The following is a 17,521-nucleotide window of genomic DNA, read 5'->3' on the forward strand; positions in this document are numbered from 1 at the left end:
GCAGAACTGAGAGATTTCCGCTAGATGGGCCAGCTGCATAGTCAAAACTGGCTACATTATAAAAAATTATAAAAAAATAAAAAAAATGCCCTTTTGGATTTAATTTATTAAGGTTAGGGTTAGGACATTAGGTTAGCAGTGTGGTTCCTGCTAGAGGTTAGGTTTAAAATTAGAGTTAATGACTTTGTGGCTGTGCCAGCTAGTGACCACTCTGCAGAGCTGCCTCCAGTACAAGATTCATGACAAAAAACGCAAACCTGCCATAATGTGACCACACAGGGAAGCAAAAGCCATTCACTTCAAGTCATTAACAGTTTGATGTCATCAGATGGACTTTGGACTCATTAATAGTTTGATGTCATCAGATGAATTTTGGACTCATTAACAGTTTGATGTCATCAGATGGACTTTGGACTCATTAATAGTTTGATGTCATCAGATGGACTTTGGACTCATTAACAGTTTGATGTCATCAGATGGATTTGACTCATTAACAGTTTGATGTCATCAGATGGACTTTGGACTCATTAACAGTTTGATGTCATCAGATGCACTTTGGACTCATTAACAGTTTGATGTCATCAGATGCACTTTCCACTCATTAACAGTTTGATGCAAAAGAACAAAAAATAAATAATGTTTTAACGTTATCATGGTGGTTTAGTTCCAGTTTGCTTAATAATGACCTTTAATAGTGTGCAACGTTTCTTTCGGTTGTGATAACGATTGTACAAAGAAAGCAATTTAACATTCATTTTACAGTTTATATACAGGTGATTTATGATCAAGGGATTATACATCATTAGTGTGGAGTCCAAAACAGAGACATTCTCCTACACTGTTTAAGCATCAGTCAGTATGGCCAAATGTATCTTTTGAGAACACTAATGTAACCCACTCTACTTTACAATTTCATTTTTTAAAAATAAAAATGTACATTGCCTGTGACTTCTATCTTGTTTTGATAAGTTTATCTTCCTATATGTATGACTGTGAAGTGGGAAATGGTCCTTGATCGTTGCTGATGAGCAAATCAATATTTCTTCCATTTTATGCGGTGTGTCTGTATGGTCATTAACTAAACCAAAGATGAGCAAAGCAATAGTACCAGTCAAAAGGTGGACAGCACCATTGCGAACCTCTGATCACAACGGTTTGTGGGGTGCAACAGAGAGCTCTAAATTATGTTCACTCACCCGTCTTGGTATAGGCGGGTGAGTATAGGCCTAAATACATGTTTCTGCAAGGAATGAGAGAGTAGCTTTGTAAAAAAAGGCTACATTCAAAAGCACCTAAATGATCTGCGATGTTACATGGCCAACACATTGAGGAAAATATCTACATGTTCATTATTTTAAGCACTTTTATACTCTGACCCCCTAACTAGACAGTCAATATGCAAGATTACAGTAAAATATTTGGTTCAGCATATACGATATTTGCACCATGCAACTAGTGTAGATAAAACTGAAATGAATATCTACATAAAGAATTGAGCACAGTAACAATATTGGATAATTGCGTGGAATATATTAGATGATACCTCACCATCTTTAAAATAAAAGTTGAGGAATATCTACGCTATAAGCAAACAGCATTTGCTCAAGCATTATTCATACAAAATAACTTTCTTAGTAATACCTGATTTATATGAAAGTGGTACTATCATGGCCTTATTTCTTCAAACAGGTAGTTAGATTTCAAATATATGTCTATGTCAGTTCAGTCAAATAAATAAAAAATATGCTGCCTGCAACAAAACGATGGACTAGTACAACAGAAGCTGACATTAGTACGTACTGATATTTTTCCCCCCCTGTTTTAGTTATGAGTATGACAGCATCTGTAATTTTGCACAGTTGTTTTTGCCGTGAATGATAATGAAAGATATTAACCATAAGGAAATAATCTGTGTTCTGCTCTGTTCAATCCTCTATTTTCTCACTTGACATTGAAACCCTGATCATCACCATCTACCCTACCTGCAACATATTGTTATCTGTAAAATATAGTTAGATGACCTTTAAATCACCCCGGAACCATGTGAGGGAGGGAAAAGTGAATGTCCTGGCACTACTCTGCTCTGAGGCGATGGTTATGAAAGCAAAGCACCACGATTGAATACTGCTGTCCATCTTGAGGTGACCATCAGGAATATATGTATTAAGGCATTCAGTTTGTTTGAGCACAGAGTCAAAACAGTTCACCTGGTTATGTATAAGAGTTGCATATGTCTAAGATTTGGCCTTCAAAGATTGATAGATAGATATGTATTCAGGAACAGGACACTATACAACCTGACATGCCGTCAACATGCCGTCATTCTCTTTCCAATAAGCCGAAAACAGGTTTCAAACTGACTTGATTTTACAGGCACACTGCAGGCCATGTTGCTGTTGTTGAGCAAAAGCGGATAAGCAAGAATGTGCTTTTTTTTGTCTTTTAAATGTGCTGTTGGAAGAATCACCTGCTTAGACGAATGAGAGATGAGGATTAATTTCTAAAGAGTAATACTTATTATCTAGATAATTAGCACCTGTTTCTATTGAGGGCAGCAGTGATAGAGATAAGTCTTCCATAAAGAAAGAGAGACTTTATACTGTAAATATAACCTTTAGTTCAAGAAAATTGGCAGAAATAGAAAATCGAAATGTTTTATATATCGCTATAATGTCTGTTGGAATAACTTGGCATGATTGAATAAAGTTTCAAAACAACAGAACAAAACAAAACGGCTTCTCATTCAACCATATGGAGTATGATTGTTTTTTGCTAAGGTTCAAGATAAGTTACAAAATTAGCAGGAAACTATATTGGAGAGTTTTTGTTCCTGAATATTATACACTGAAGCTCACATAGGGGGAAATATGTAGGGCTATTTGAAGTGCTAGGTTTTGAGTCTACAGTTGAAGTTGATGTTCAAAGTGTAGGGAGGCTGGGGTCCATTGTTTCTCTGTCTGGAGATTCAATGTAGTTGGCTGCCTCTTGCAACTTCAACAACATCGCCATCTGAAACAACAGACAAAGGAGAGAAGGGTCAGGAAAGACAGATCATTTCAATGTAACTCTATACTAGTATGGTGACTAAGATTCCTTCCAAGCACATACAGTAATAGAATTGAGACACAGACAAGGCCAGAGAAGGCCTTACAGCAGGGCTGGGAAACAGGCGCCCCACAGTGTGTGTCAGGGTTTTGCTCCAGCCCAGCTCGTGCTGTACACACCCGATTCAACTAATCAACAAATAATGCTCCTCATATTTGGCCACTATTAGGTGAATCAGGTGTATCGTTGCTGGACTACAACCACATCCTACACACACTGTGGGACGTCCGTGACCACAGTTGCCTACCCCTAGGGTACATGAATGGGAAGACGAGTGTCTCACCAGTGGGTCCAGGGTGTCCATGGAGCTGGGTGGGGTCTCCTTATTAAGAGGCCTGGCTGAGGCCTCGCTGGGCTGGCCGGGGCCTCCAGAGGTCATGCTGGGGGGAGGCAGGTGGAACAGCTTGGCCTGGTCCTGTTGGGCTGAGGGCCAGGGTAGGGTGCCCCTCACCCACTCCACTGGGTCCTCCCACACTGCCTTCTGACCATGCACCTGTGGCACAAAGCCACAACACCGTCATACACTGACCCAACCACTGTCCTATCCACTTTTTTTCAGGACAAACCTGTAATTCATCTAGGGTGGTCCCAGATCTGGTTATGCAGTTACGCTAAATGCTTGACGTGGCAATGACAATAGGAATTGGCGATACAGCACAGATCTGGGACCAGGCTATAATTGATCTACCGGGATAATAAAACATGTCTGACCTTAATGCCATCCTTGGCTCCTTCCTGCAGGTAGGGGATAATGGAGAGGTTCCACAGGTCAATGAACCAGGAGCGGAACTCCTCCACAGTCACAGGACAGGACAGAAAGAAGCACGGGCCTAGAGAGAGGTAGAGAGAAGAGAGACAGACAGAGAGAGAGACCGAGAGAGAGACAGCGAGAGAGACCCAGAGACAGAGACAGAGACACAGAGACAGAGACACAGAGACAGAGACACAGGAAATAAAGAGAGAATAAATCATATTAAAGATATCTTTCAATGACCACATCCAATCAAACACACAGTCTGTGACCATAGACTACAAACAGGTCACCAATATCTAACTAACTTTAGGTATTATTTATTTTGTATAGTATGTAGATTTAGATCTGTAGACCATCCACAGGGGACTATCCAAATAAAGTGTGATCTAACTTTACATTCCTGTATTATTTCTCCCTTAAAACAGAATGTTTTCCTACCGATGAGGAAGTCGGAGGTGCTGTGTTTCTCCAGGAAGGTGTGCAGGTGGTACCACAGCTTGGGCACCCAGTCCAGCACCCTGAGGAGGTCCTCGTTGGCCAGGCTCCTCTCGTCCTCCGCCTCCATCAACTTCCTATGCAGGTAACGCACCAGGAAGCCATTGGCTGGCTCCACGTTATTGGAGAAGGTAACCATCCTGGGGGTCAGGGGAGGGTCAAAGGTCAGGACATGCTGTACATATCCTAAAGCACATTATCTAATGTACCTATATATTAGACGGCCAATATCCTAATTTAAATATGCATCAAAGCATAGATTAATGGCAGGGATATAGCCTTCAAAGAGGTGGTTTAAGGCTGGGTCAGAACAAAAATAAAACATGATTTGTCTCTTCAATTACCTGAAGCTGAGGTGCAGGCCGTGGTTTGGGGTCATCTTCACTGGCTGGTTGGTAGTTCCAATGACGTAAGGACTGAAATAGACAGAATCATCAGTTCAGACTGGAAACAATCCTTTACTAGAAATGTCGCTATAGATGTTTGATAAAAGGTTCCATTTCAGCTTCTGTTCAGTGTGTTAGTCCGCTCACCATTTGTGGTATTTGCAGGTGAGGGCCCCATTGACAAGCTCACTGATGGAAGTGGCATCATGTATATCATCCAGGATGACCACCAATGGGATTTCAGCGGTGCTGGTTTCCCGATCGATCTGATTGGCCAGGTTGGACAGGTAGAGTTGGAGATCCTGTTGAGAGGGAGGAGAGGGAGAGAAGTCATGCTATAGATGTATGGTGTTAAATCACAAACCCCATGACAGATGACTGCTTTCTCTTGGTCCTGAGCTGTAAGGTGTACATGTTTTTGTGCCTGTCCAGCACTAACACATCTGATGATTAGTGATAGCCTAAATGATTAGTTTATAATGAGCTGGGTCAGGTCTATTACTAGTACTGGGCTGAAACAAAACCCTGCACATCCTATAGCTCCTCTGTAAAACTAGGAGTGAGGAACCGTGTTGCCGTATGTATGGCACATGGTCCTGTCCCCACCTTGCATGACTGGCGGTGCATGTTGAAGGTGACCACGATACCGTCAGTGAGGTCTCGGCCACTGCGGTCCACCAGGTACTCTGCCAGGTGGGAGGTGAGGTAGGTCTTGCCGGTGCCGCTGGGCCCAGACAGGATGAGGCGGCGGTGTTTTAGCAGCAGGCTGATGTAGTGCTGGCTCATGGGCTTGGGGATGAGCGTCTCAAACACCAGGCTGTCCACACACTTCTCCTTCAGACCTGCAGGACGCAGACGTCAACAATTAAAAGTTTAATGTTCTGAAGCTTTATTGTCTGTTTAGTGTAAACACACAGTATTAAATACAGCTCTGGAAAAAATTAAGAGACCACTGCAAATTTTTCTTAAATCAGCATCTCTACATGTATGACAGCCATTCCATTCCAGTGTCTGTTGAATTCCAACACAGGCACACCTCATCTACTGAATTAGGTACTGATTAGGTGATCACCTGAAACAAATCTTATTTAACGAGGAAAAGTATAAAAACCACTGCTGTGGTCATCACTATCCTCTTGCAATAGGACCAGCTGGATGGTAAAAACAGTGCTAATTGTCATGATCGTCGTAGGAAGCAGACCAAGGCGCAGCGTGATAAGCGTACATTCTTTTAATGAGTACACACACAAACAAAACAATAAACGATACGTGAAGTCCTAGGGTTAAACACAAACCTTACGGATCAAGATCCCACAATACAAAAGTGCCAACAGGCTGCCTAAGTATGGTCCCCAATCAGAGACAACGAGAATCAGCTGCCTCTGATTGGGAACCACCCTGGCCAACATAGAAATACAACGATCTAGAACAGAAACCTAGAAAACTAAACATAGAAACTAACACCCTGGCTCAACATTAAAGAGTCCCCAGAGCCAGGGCGTGACAGTACCCCTCCCCCCCAAAGGCGCGAACTGCGACCGCGCCAACTAAACCCAACAGGGGATGGGCCGGGTGGGCATTCCGCCTCGGAGGCGGATCCGGCTCCGGGCGTGACCATCACTCTCTCTCTCGCCCTCGTGGTCTGGCCCTGCTCGCCGGAGCTGGACTGAACACCAGTGGAGCGGATTGCTCTGGCGTGGAGCAGCTGACCGGTGCCGGACCAGGCACAGGTGGAATAGGCACGGGCCGGGCCGGGCTGGCGACGCGCACCACAGGCTTGGTGCGAGGGGCAGGAACAGGCCGGGCCGGGCTGGCGACGCGCACCACAGGCTTGGTGCGAGGGGCAGGAACAGGCCGGGCCGGGTTGGCGACGCGCACCACAGGCTTGGTGCGAGGGGCAGGAACAGGCCTGGCCGGGCTGGCGACGCGCACCACAGGCTTGGTGCGAGGGGCAGGAACAGGCCGGACCGGGCTGGCGACGCGCACCACAGGCTTGGTGCGGGGAGCAGGAACAGGCTGGACCGGGCTGGCGACGCGCACCACAGGCTTGGTGCGGGGAGCAGGAACAGGCCGGACCGGGCTGGCGACGCGCACCACAGGCTTGGTGCGAGGGACAGGAACAGGCCGGACCGTACTGGGAACACACACCACTGGCCTTGTGCGGGGATCAGGAACGGGCCGGACGGACTGGTAACACACCCCAGTACCTCTCGCCGTGCCTCTACACTCTCCTTCCCCCTCATGACCAATGGCCCCCGTAACCTGGTGGCCTCCAGCAGCCCCGTCGTCCATGCCGTGTGCCCCCCCCAAAAAATTACTTGGGGTTGCCTCTCGCCTGTCCGACGACGGCACGGTTGGCGCCGAACCTCCTCTCTCGCCAGGGCCTTAACTTTTGCCCATGGCCCTCTGCCCGCGAACATGTCCTCCCAAGACCACCATTCGCCCACCTGGGACATCGCCAACTTCTCCAGTTCCTTACCCGGCGTTTGCTCCTGAACACGCTGCTTGGTCCTTCTTTGGTGGGATCTTCTGTCACGATCGTCATAAGAAGCGGAACAAGGCGCAGCGTGATAAGCGTACATTCTTTTAATGAGTACACACACGAACAAAACAATAAACGATACGTGAAGTCCTAGGGTTAAACACAAACCTTACGGATCAAGATCCCACAATACAAAAGTGTCAACAGGCTGCCTAAGTATGGTTCCTAATCAGAGACAACGAGAATCAGCTGCCTCTGATTGGGAACCACCCTGGCCAACATAGAAATACAACGATCTAGAACAGAAACCTAGAAAACTAAACATAGAAACTAACACCCTGGCTCAACATTAAAGAGTCCCCAGAGCCAGGGCGTGACACTAATAGTACATCAAAAGTAATATTAATCAAAAAAGAACTATTGACCATGCCAAAAGAGTTGAAAAGGAAAGTTTTGAGTGAGGAAAAGAAGGGTTCAATTCTGGTTTTACTGGCAGAGGGATAAAGTGAGCGTCAGGTTGCTTCCATCCTTAACATTTCAATGAAGGCGGTTCATAAGAACAAGTTCAAGCAGCAGACATTGGGGACAACAAAGCTACAGACCGGCAGAGGGCAAAAACTACTCTCTACTGACCGGGATGACCGCCAACTCATTCGAATGTTACTCAACAACCGTAGGATGACATCAAGTGACCTACAAAAAGAATGGCAAACGGCAGCTGGGGTGAAGTGCACGGCGAGGACGGTTCGAAACAAGCTCCTAGGGGCAGGGCTGAAGTCGTGCAAAGCTAGAAAAAAGCCCTTCATCAATGAGAAGCAAAGAAGAGCCAGTCTGAGGTTTGCAAAAGACCATAAGGATTGGACCGTAGAGGACTGGAGTAAGGTCATCTTCTCTGATGAGTCCAATTTTCAGCTTTGCCCAACACCTGGTCGTCTAATGGTTAGAAGAGACCTGGAGAGGCCTATAAGCCACAGTGTCTCGCACCCACTGTGAAATTTGGTGGAAGATCAGTGATGATCTGGGGGTGCTTCAGCAAGGCTGGAATCAGGCAGATTTGTCTTTGTGAAGGACCCATGAATCAAGCTATGTACAAGGTTGTCCTGGAAGAAAACTTGCTTCCTTTTGCTCTGACATTGTTCCCCAACTCTGATTGGTTTTTCCAGCATGACAATGCGCCATGCCATACGGCCAGGTCAATCAAGGTGTGGATGGAGGACCACCAGATCAAGACCCTGTCATGGCCAGCCCAATCTCCAGACCTGAACCCCATTGAAAACTTCTGGAATGTGAACAAGAGGAAGATGGATGGTCACAAGCCATCAAACAAAGCCGAGCTGCTTGAATTTTTGCGACCAGGAGTGGCATAAAGTCACCCAACATCAATGTGAAAGACTGGTGGAGAGCATGCCAAGACGCATGAAAGCTGTGATTGAAAATCAGGGTTATTCCACCAAATATTGAACTCTTCCTAAGTTAAAACATTAGTATTGTGTTGTTTAAAAATGAGCATGAACTTATTTTCTTTGCATTATTCGAGGTCTGACAACACTGCATATTTGTTGTTATTTTGACCAGTTGTCATTTTCTGCAAATAATAGATAGTAAAACCAGAAAAACTGATAATTTTGCAGTGGTCTCTTAATTTTTCCAGAGCTGTATAACAAAAATGGACATTGGCATCCTAGCAAAATGAACAACGATTGGTTGGGTGTAGGGCATTCCAAACAGTCCTCCATTCAGCTGCTCACACAGACCTCACAGAGACCTACCGTAATTGCAGAGAAACACCAAAACTATCAAGCCATTTCTCCTAACATTGTGAGAATACACTAAACCAGAGGTTGAATGTTTGTAGTTAAAACAAGGAGTCCATCCATGTGCATGAAAATGTTCTGCTCAACGATTTACCGCATCACATGTCATGTCACCCTTCATAAACAACTAGGAGTGCTCCACAATGCCACCCTCCCCTCCCCCATGCCTTCCTCCCTCCCGCCTTGTCCTCCTCCCTCCCTCCCTCCCGCCTTCTCCTCCTCCTACCTCCCGCCTTCTCCTCCTCCTCCCTCATGCATTCTCCTCCCCATGCCTCCTCCCCCTCCATCATGCCACCTCCCCCTCCCCCATGCCTCCTTCCCATCCCTCCCACCTTCTCCTCCTCCCTCCCTCCCGCATTCTCCTCCTCCCTCCTGCCTTCTCCTTCCGTCTCCCTCTCTCGTCCTCCTTCTCTCGTCCTCCCTCCCTCCCGCCTTCTCCTCCTCCCTCCCTCCCGCCTTCTCCTCCTCCCTCCCTCATGCCTCCTTCCCCTCCTTCCCTCCTCCTCCCTCCCGCCTTCTCCTCCTCCCAACCTCTCTCCTCCTCCCTCCCTCCCACCTTCTCCTCCTCCCTCCCTCATGCCTCCTTCCCCTCCCTCCCTCCCTCATACCTTCTCCTCCTCCTCCCTCCTGCCTTCCCCTCCCTCCCTCCCTCCCTCCCGCCTTCTCCTCCTCCTCCCTCGCGCCTTCTCCTCCTCCTCCCTCATGCATTCTCCTCCTCCCTCCCTCCCACCTTCTCCTCCTCCTCCCTCCCGCCTTCCCCTCCCTCCCTCCTGCCTTCCCCTCCTCCCTCCCTCCCGCCTTCTCCTCCTCCCTCCCTCATGCCTCCTTCCCCTCCCTCCTCCTCCCTCCCGCCTTCTCCTCCTCCCTCCCTCCTTCTCCTCCTCCCTCCCTCTCTCCTCCCTCATGCCTTCTCCTCCTCCTCCCTCATGCCTTCTCCTCCTCCTCCCTCATGCCTTCTCCTCCTCTTCCCTCATGCCTTCTCCTCCTCCTCCCTCCCGCCTTCTCCTCCTCCCTCCCTCTCTCCTCCCTCATGCCTCCTCCTCCCTCCCTCCTGCCTTCCCCTCCCTCCCGTCTTCCCCTCCCTCCCTCCCGCCTTCTCCTCCCTCCCGCCTTCCCCTCCCTCCCTCCCTCCCTCCCGCCTTACCCACCCTCCCTCCCTCCCTCCCTCCCTCCCGCCTTCCCCTCCCTCCCTCCCTCCCTCCCTCCCGACCTTCCCCTCCCTCCCTCCCTCCCTCCCGCCTTCCCCTCCCTCCCTCCCTCCCTCCCGCCTTCTCCTCCTCCTCCCTCGCGCCTTCTCCTCCTCCTCCCTCCCGTCTTCTACTCCTCCCTCCCACCTTCTCCTCCTCCTCCCTCCCGCCTTCTCCTCCTCCCTCCCTCCCGCCTTCTCCTCCTCCCTCCCTCTCTCCTCCCTCATGCCTTCTCCTCCTCCTCCTTCCTGTCTTCTCCTCCTCCCTCCCTCCTGTCTTCTACTCCTCCCTCCCTCCCACCTTCTCCTCCTCCTCCCTCCCGCCTTCCCCTCCCTCCCTCCTGCCTTCTCCTCCCTCCCTCCCGCCTTCCCCTACCTCCCTCCCTCCCTCCCGCCTTCTCCTCCTCCCTCCCTCCCACCTTCTCCTCCTCCTCCCTCATGCCTCCTTCCCCTCCCTATCTCTTTCCTCCTCCCTCCCTTCCGCCTTTCCTTCCTCCCTCCCTCCCGCCTTCCCCTCCCTCCCTTCCGCCTTCTCCTCCTCCCTCCTGTCTTCTCCTCCTTCCTCCCTCCCTCCCGTCTTCTACTCCTCCCTCCCTCCCGCCTTCTCCTCCTCCTCCCTCCTGCCTTCCCCTCCTCCTCCCTCATGCCTTCCCCTCCTCCTCCCTCATGCCTTCTCCTCCTCCTCCCTCATGCCTTCTCCTCCTCCTCCCTCCCGTCTTCTCCTCTCTCTTCTCCCTCCTGCCTTCTCCTCCTCCTCCCTCCCGCCTTCTCCTCCTCCCTCCCTCCCTCCTCCCTCATGCCTCCTCCTCCCTCCCTCCTGCCTTCCCCTCCCTCCCGTCTTCCCCTCCCTCCCGCCTCCTCCTCCTCCCTCCTGCCTTCCCCTCCCTCCCTCCCTCCCGCCTTCCCCTCCCTCCCTCCCTCCCACCTTCTCCTCCTCCTCCCTCCCTCCTGCCTTCTCCTCCCTCCCTCCCGCCTTCCCCTCCCTCCCTCCCTCCCTCCCGCCTTCTCCTCCTCCCTCCCTCCCGCCTTCTCCTCCTCCCTCCCTCTCTCCTCCCTCATGCCTTCTCCTCCTCCTCCCTCCTGTCTTCTCCTCCTCCCTCCCTCCCGTCTTCTACTCCTCCCTCCCTCCCACCTTCTCCTCCTCCTCCTCCTCCCTCCCGCCTTCCCCTCCCTCCCTCCCTCCTGCCTTCTCCTCCCTCCCTCCCGCCTTCCCCTCCCTCCCTCCCTCCCGCTTTCTCCTCCTCCCTCCCTCCCGCCTTCTCCTCCTCCCTCCCTCGCTCCTCCCTCATGCCTTCTCCTCCTCTTCCCTCATGCCTTCTCCTCCTCCTCCCTCATGCCTTCTCCTCCTCCTCCCTCATGCCTTCTCCTCCTCTTCCCTCATGCCTTCTCCTCCTCCTCCCTCATGCCTTCTCCTTCTCCTCCCTCATGCTTTCTCCTCCTCCTCCCTCATGCCTTCTCCTCCTCCTCCCTCATGCCTTCTCCTCCTCCTCCCTCATGCCTTCTCCTTCTCCTCCCTCATGCCTTCTTCTCCTCTTCCCTCATGCATTCTCCTTCTCCTCCCTCATGCCTTCTCCTCCTCTTCCCTCATGCCTTCTCCTCCTCCTCCCTCATGCCTTCTCCTCCTCCTCCCTCATGCCTTCTGCCTTTTCCTCCTCCCTCATGCCTTCTACCCCTCCCTCATGTCTCCCCCTCCTCCATGTCTTCTCTCCCTCCCTCATTCATTCTCCTCCCTCATTCCTTCTCTCCCTCCTCCATGCCTCCACCCTACAGTGTGACATACCACCCCACATTTATAGGGTGTGTGTGTGTGCGTGTGTGTGTGTGTTTGTGTGTCTGAGGCCTGGGCCAGCTGGGTCGGAATGCCTGAGCTGCCTGACACACAAGCTGCAGCGGGGTGTTTCTCTGAACCCCTCCTATCCCACCCTTCCCTACTGCATTCCTTCCTAGCCAGGAGGAACAGACTGCCTACCCCTGCACCTCTACAGTGGTTTAAAATCACTAATGGGCTCTAACTGATACATATAGATTACACTGGGATGGATCTATGTACATCACTGTTCAAAATGCGCTCCAAGAAAACTAAATCGGTCCAAGAAAACTAATCGGTCCAAGAAAATCTAATAGCTAAATGCCTGTCTGAGCTTATGTTTTCCTCTGGGTCTCCTGGGGGATGGATGGAAGCCACACATTCTCTTATGTCAATAATAAGGTCATCTGAAACATAGCGATAAGGGAGAGGTAGTCAGGCTGAGCCCCCGACGCTACAGGGTACCAGGGCCCCCGACGCTACAGGGTACCAGGGCCCCCGACGCTACAGGGTACCAGGGCCCCCGACGCTACAGGGTACCAGGGCCCCCGACGCTACAGGGTACCAGGGTTCAGAGACAGGGGGAGATAGACTTGACGCGATAACGAGGCAACATCCATTCCACTTGATATTTAACATGACATGTTAGTATTAAACATGACAAGCAGTCCAAATGTCTGGATAGTGTAAGATCCCTGGCCATAAATCATGATATATCTTAATAAAAACATTCCTTTTATCATTTTTCAGTGTGGAATGTTGTGGATACTATTTGGTTTCTGAAACAAAGGGCATGCTTTGAACTTGGGAATGGGAAACTTCCAAACATAACAGGAGATCTGAAGAGAGTGGACAGACATTCCAGAGCGGACTAAAGGAGGTGAATGTTCATGAGACCAGCCAGACGGACTCAGAGCCTAAAACATGTGTTGAAATGACCTTTTGGGTGTACATTAAGTCTGTTGACTGTTTGCTGACCCCAAATGGATCTAACACAAGCTAGACACAAGCTGCTATTTATTTGCCCTTTACAAACAATCGTTGCTCAAAGAAACACACACAAAAAAAAAACTAACTTCTACTGTGATAATCAGCTAATAGTACGTAAACAAATACAAGTATTTTGATCGCCACATTAAATAGAAAGAGTGATAAAGGTCACCCTTTTCTTACATACAAATCCATAAATAACATTATATTCTCAGAAAAATTACCATTGGTAAATCGATATGAAGTTAATCACTTTTTGACAGCCTTTGACAGTTTTAGAATTAGTTGCTTATTAGCCTGCACACTGCGTATACCAAACATTAGGAACACCTTCCTAATATTGAGTTGCACCCCCATTTGCCCTCAGAACAGCCTCAATTCATCGGGGCATGGACTCTACAAGGTGTCGAAAGCGTTCCATAAGGATGCTGGCCCATGTTGACTCTAATGCTTCCCACAGTTGTGTGAAGTTGGCTGGATGTCCTTTGGATGGTGAACCATTCTTGAAACGCACTGGAAACTATTGAGCGTGAAAAACCCAGCAGCGTTGCAGTTCTTGACACACTGAAACCGGTGCGACTGGCACCTACTACCATACCCTATTCAAAGGCACTTAAATATTTTGTTTTGCCCATTCACCCTTTGAATGGCACAAATACACAATCCATGTCTCATTTGTCTCAAGGCTTACAAATTATATCTACACTGATTGAAGTGGATTTAACAAGTGACATCAATAAAGGATCATAGCTTTCACCTGGATTCACCTGGTCAGTCTATGTCATGGAAAGAGCGGATGTTCCTAATGTTTTGTACACTCAGTGTATAATCGATGTGTGCCCGATGCTGCCCCTTATCTCTGATTCTCTGCTGGGCGCACAATATCAAGTGTACCTATAGGCTATTTAGTGTGGTCTCAAATGTTCAATAGCCTATAAGCTACAAAGTGCATGCTCGGAGAAGCACAGAGCAAAGTTATATTTCTAAGGTAGCTGCTGGGATTGTGTAAATAAAACTAGGCTGCATTACACACTGCAATGGATATTGCAACTAATTTAATAAATAAAAACAATAGGTTTCTTGATGTATTTATCAGAGTAATTGACCTCACAATAAGCCAGATTCGACTAACTTACATTGTGGTGATGAAATTTGAAGTAGCAGCCGCGGCACAATCAATCAGAAACGGACAGCTCACGGTGCTGAAATTAGACAAATTCGAGTAGACATAATTCATTTAAACCGTCTTCATTTTAATTAGACTTACAAGAGGGCTTTGTGTTGCAGCCTATGTCTTCCTATTTAAGAAATAAGAGGTAGGCCTACTTTTTTTGACAGATGAAATTAGGCTACAGGCTGCTATATCCATAGATTTGTCAGTCAATTCTTCCACCTACCATGCACTCTTTAAATAGCCTACCTCCATGTCAGTGAAGGGCTGTTAAGTTATAACAAGGACTCGAATTGAGGGGGTATGAGAGGGTATATGCCATAGGCCTACCTTTTATCAAAGAAAATGGCAAAAAGCACAGGCCTATCCCTTGTTAGCTTAAGATTTTGAAGAAAATAACACAGCTTTGATTATATAAAGTGATCTAAAACAGCACTTTGGTCTGCAATGATTTATGCTAGAAACAAGCGGTAAAATACCTGGGGAAGATGTGACTCCGATGCATATGGGCTATCATTGTTTTGTTTCTTTGACATTCAGAAAAAATTGACTTTGCTTGGGAAGTAATCAAATTCTGTCAGTATCAATTGACTAAGCTATTGACTTTCTGTACTGTAGATATTTAAACCCAGACAGCTTTTAGGGAAATACTTTGAACCTTCTCTTGTTGGGTTGAGACACGGAAGAAGAGTAGCAGTTAAAGCTTAAATTTTTCTGCGTCGGTAGGCCTACTCTGTCTGGGGTGGAAAGGTAGGCCTGACTTTGGAAAGTACCATGCTCAGATTCCTAATGACGTCTCAGATTTAATTATTTGCAAACAGGGACAGTTTCATTGCAAACAAGACACACTGATTTGGCATTGGAGAAATATGATAAGGTGAACACATAGGCCTATCTCTCTGTCCCTTCTTAGCCTGTAATTTCAGTCATTTGTGTGGTATTAAAAAAGATTCTGCTAATATGTAGAATTACTTAGAAATGCATGAAATGTTTATAAAGGCTATTTTTTCTCGGACCTGCAAATACAATGATAGATTCATGCAATGCATTTAGAATTAATGAGATCTTTCCACCCCTCCTCTTGTCCACAGTGGTCTGTGAACCCACAACCTTCTGGCCCGCAGCCATGTGCGCTATCAAAATTCCTGCGTTGGCATGTAATGCTTACAGGATGAAGAACAGTTTCTAAAACTGCATATCTAAGGCTCTGGTCTGTCCATGAGGTTCTCTGCTATCCACTGTATATTTTAATTATTATTTTGCGTATAGGGGAGGGTCACTTTTTTTTTTTTTGCGGGTTCAGGGAGGGTTTAGGTAAAATATATTTTTGATGACAGAAGGACCATCCATTTTCATTTTAGAGAGGTCCAATTTTCTTCATGTTACCCTTATTACAAATAATTACTACCGCAAAGATGGCTGCCAGTCCACCCAGCGTCGAATGTCAACTTAACTGGTCATTTCTATTCTATTATCTATATTTCTATGATTTCAATAGGTTTCTATTATCTATATTTCTATGATTTCAATAGGTTTCCTATGGAGCATTGACAGTAGAATTTAAACAACAGATATTCCCATTCAAGTCAACCTTCTCTGTGGACCTCCAACCATCTTTGTGCTACCATTTGAAAGTTGAAATCTCAATTTTTTTGTACATTTATCAGTCAAAACATGACACCCACCCTGTATTCAAGAGCATGTTGTGTCTCAACCGATGGCGGGAACAACACAAAAACCTCAGATGATATTTAATAAAAATATATATTTAAAACATTTATTATAAAACAGTTTGACAACCCTGTTTGTAAGCTTTTAAATTATATCAATCTCAACTGTTGGATGTCTCATGGTATGGTTGGGTATGCAAAATAGGTAAACTTTGAGCACTTCTACAACGGTGATTGAATTTAAACGGATTTAGCCCATTATTCATAATTGTACCATTATGATCCTGGTTACCTTTGAGTGTAACAGTGATGCCGCTGGGCCCCTTGGATACACAGTGTGAGGGTTGGCTCTCTGGCAGCTCCCCTCCCAGCACCCTCCTGATGTGATTCATACCATAGCTGTAGATAGAGTCTGTAGACAGGCCCAAGCTGGAGGTGGGGTCCACCTTGGCTATGTACACCTAGGGGGGAAGAGAGAGAGAGAGAGAGAGAGAGAGAGAGAGAGAGAGAGAGAGAGAGAGAGAGAAGAGGAAAGAGGGAGAGGGAGAGGGAGAGGGAGAGGGAGAGGGAGAGGGAGAGGGAGAGGGGAACATTAGCGGTGGAGGGGAACATTAGCGGTGGAGGGGAACATTAGCGGTGGAGGGGAACATTAGCGGTGGAGGGGAACATTAGCGGTGGAGGGGAACATTAGCGGTGGAGGGGAGCATTAGCGGTGGAGGGGAACATTAGCGGTGGAGGAGAACATTAGCGGTGGAGGGGAACATTAGCGGTGGAGGGGAACATTAGCGGTGGAGGGGAACATTAGCGGTGGAGGAGAACATTAGCGGTGGAGGGGAACATTAGCGGTGGAGGGGAGCATTAGCGGTGGAGGGGAACATTAGCGGTGGAGGAGAACATTAGCGGTGGAGGGGAACATTAGCGGTGGAGGGGAACATTAGCGGTGGAGGGGAACATTAGCGTGGAGGGGAACATTAGCGGTCGAGGGGAACATTAACGGTGGAGGGGAACATTAGCGGTGGAGGGGAACATTAGCGGTGGAGGGGAGCATTAGCGGTGGAGGGGAACATTAGCGGTGGAGGAGAACATTAGCGGTGGAGGGGAACATTAGCGGTGGAGGGGAACATTAGCGGTGGAGGGGAACATTAGCGGTGGAGGAGAACATTAGCGGTGGAGGGGAACATTAGCGGTGGAGGGGAGCATTAGCGGTGGAGGGGAACATTAGCGGTGGAGGAGAACATTAGCGGTGGAGGGGAACATTAGCGGTGGAGGAGAACATTAGCGGTGGAGGAGAACATTAGCGGTGGAGGGGAACATTAGCGGTGGAGGGGAACATTAGCAGTGGAGGGGAACATTAGCGATGGAGGGGAACATAAGCGGTGGAGGGGAACATTAGAGATGGAGGGGAACATTAGCGGTGGAGGGGAACATTAGCGGTGGAGGGGAACATAAGCGGTGGAGGGGAACATTAGAGATGGAGGGGAACATTAGCGGTGGAGGGGAACATTAGCGGTGGAGGGAACATTAGCGGTGGAGGGGAACATTAGCGGTGGAGGAGAACATTAGCGGTGGAGGGGAACATTAGCGGTGGATGGGAACATTAGCGGTGGAGGGGAAAGCAGACTGAGAACTTACAGATACAGCATAAGATGTGAAGCTTAAGT

The 17,521-nt window shown here is 48.1% G+C and overlaps 1 protein-coding gene across 1 annotated transcript; it reads right to left on the bottom strand.

Moving 5' to 3' along the window:
- Window positions 1–2,919: 2,919 nt before the first annotated feature.
- On the bottom strand, window positions 2,920–16,321 carry LOC311123535 (neuron navigator 1-like; the record flags this gene model as incomplete). Its single annotated transcript, XM_084197783.1, has 8 exons — window positions 2,920–3,009; window positions 3,389–3,598; window positions 3,817–3,935; window positions 4,298–4,494; window positions 4,699–4,770; window positions 4,888–5,042; window positions 5,347–5,582; window positions 16,153–16,321. Coding segments are annotated over 8 exons (1,248 nt in total), but the record flags the coding sequence as incomplete, so codon positions are not given.
- Between the last annotated feature and the right edge of the window lie 1,200 nt (window positions 16,322–17,521).

Source organism: Coregonus lavaretus, assembly GCF_964263955.1.
Source record: "Coregonus lavaretus genome assembly, contig: HAP1_SCAFFOLD_3418, whole genome shotgun sequence".
NCBI lineage: Eukaryota > Metazoa > Chordata > Actinopteri > Salmoniformes > Salmonidae > Coregonus > Coregonus lavaretus.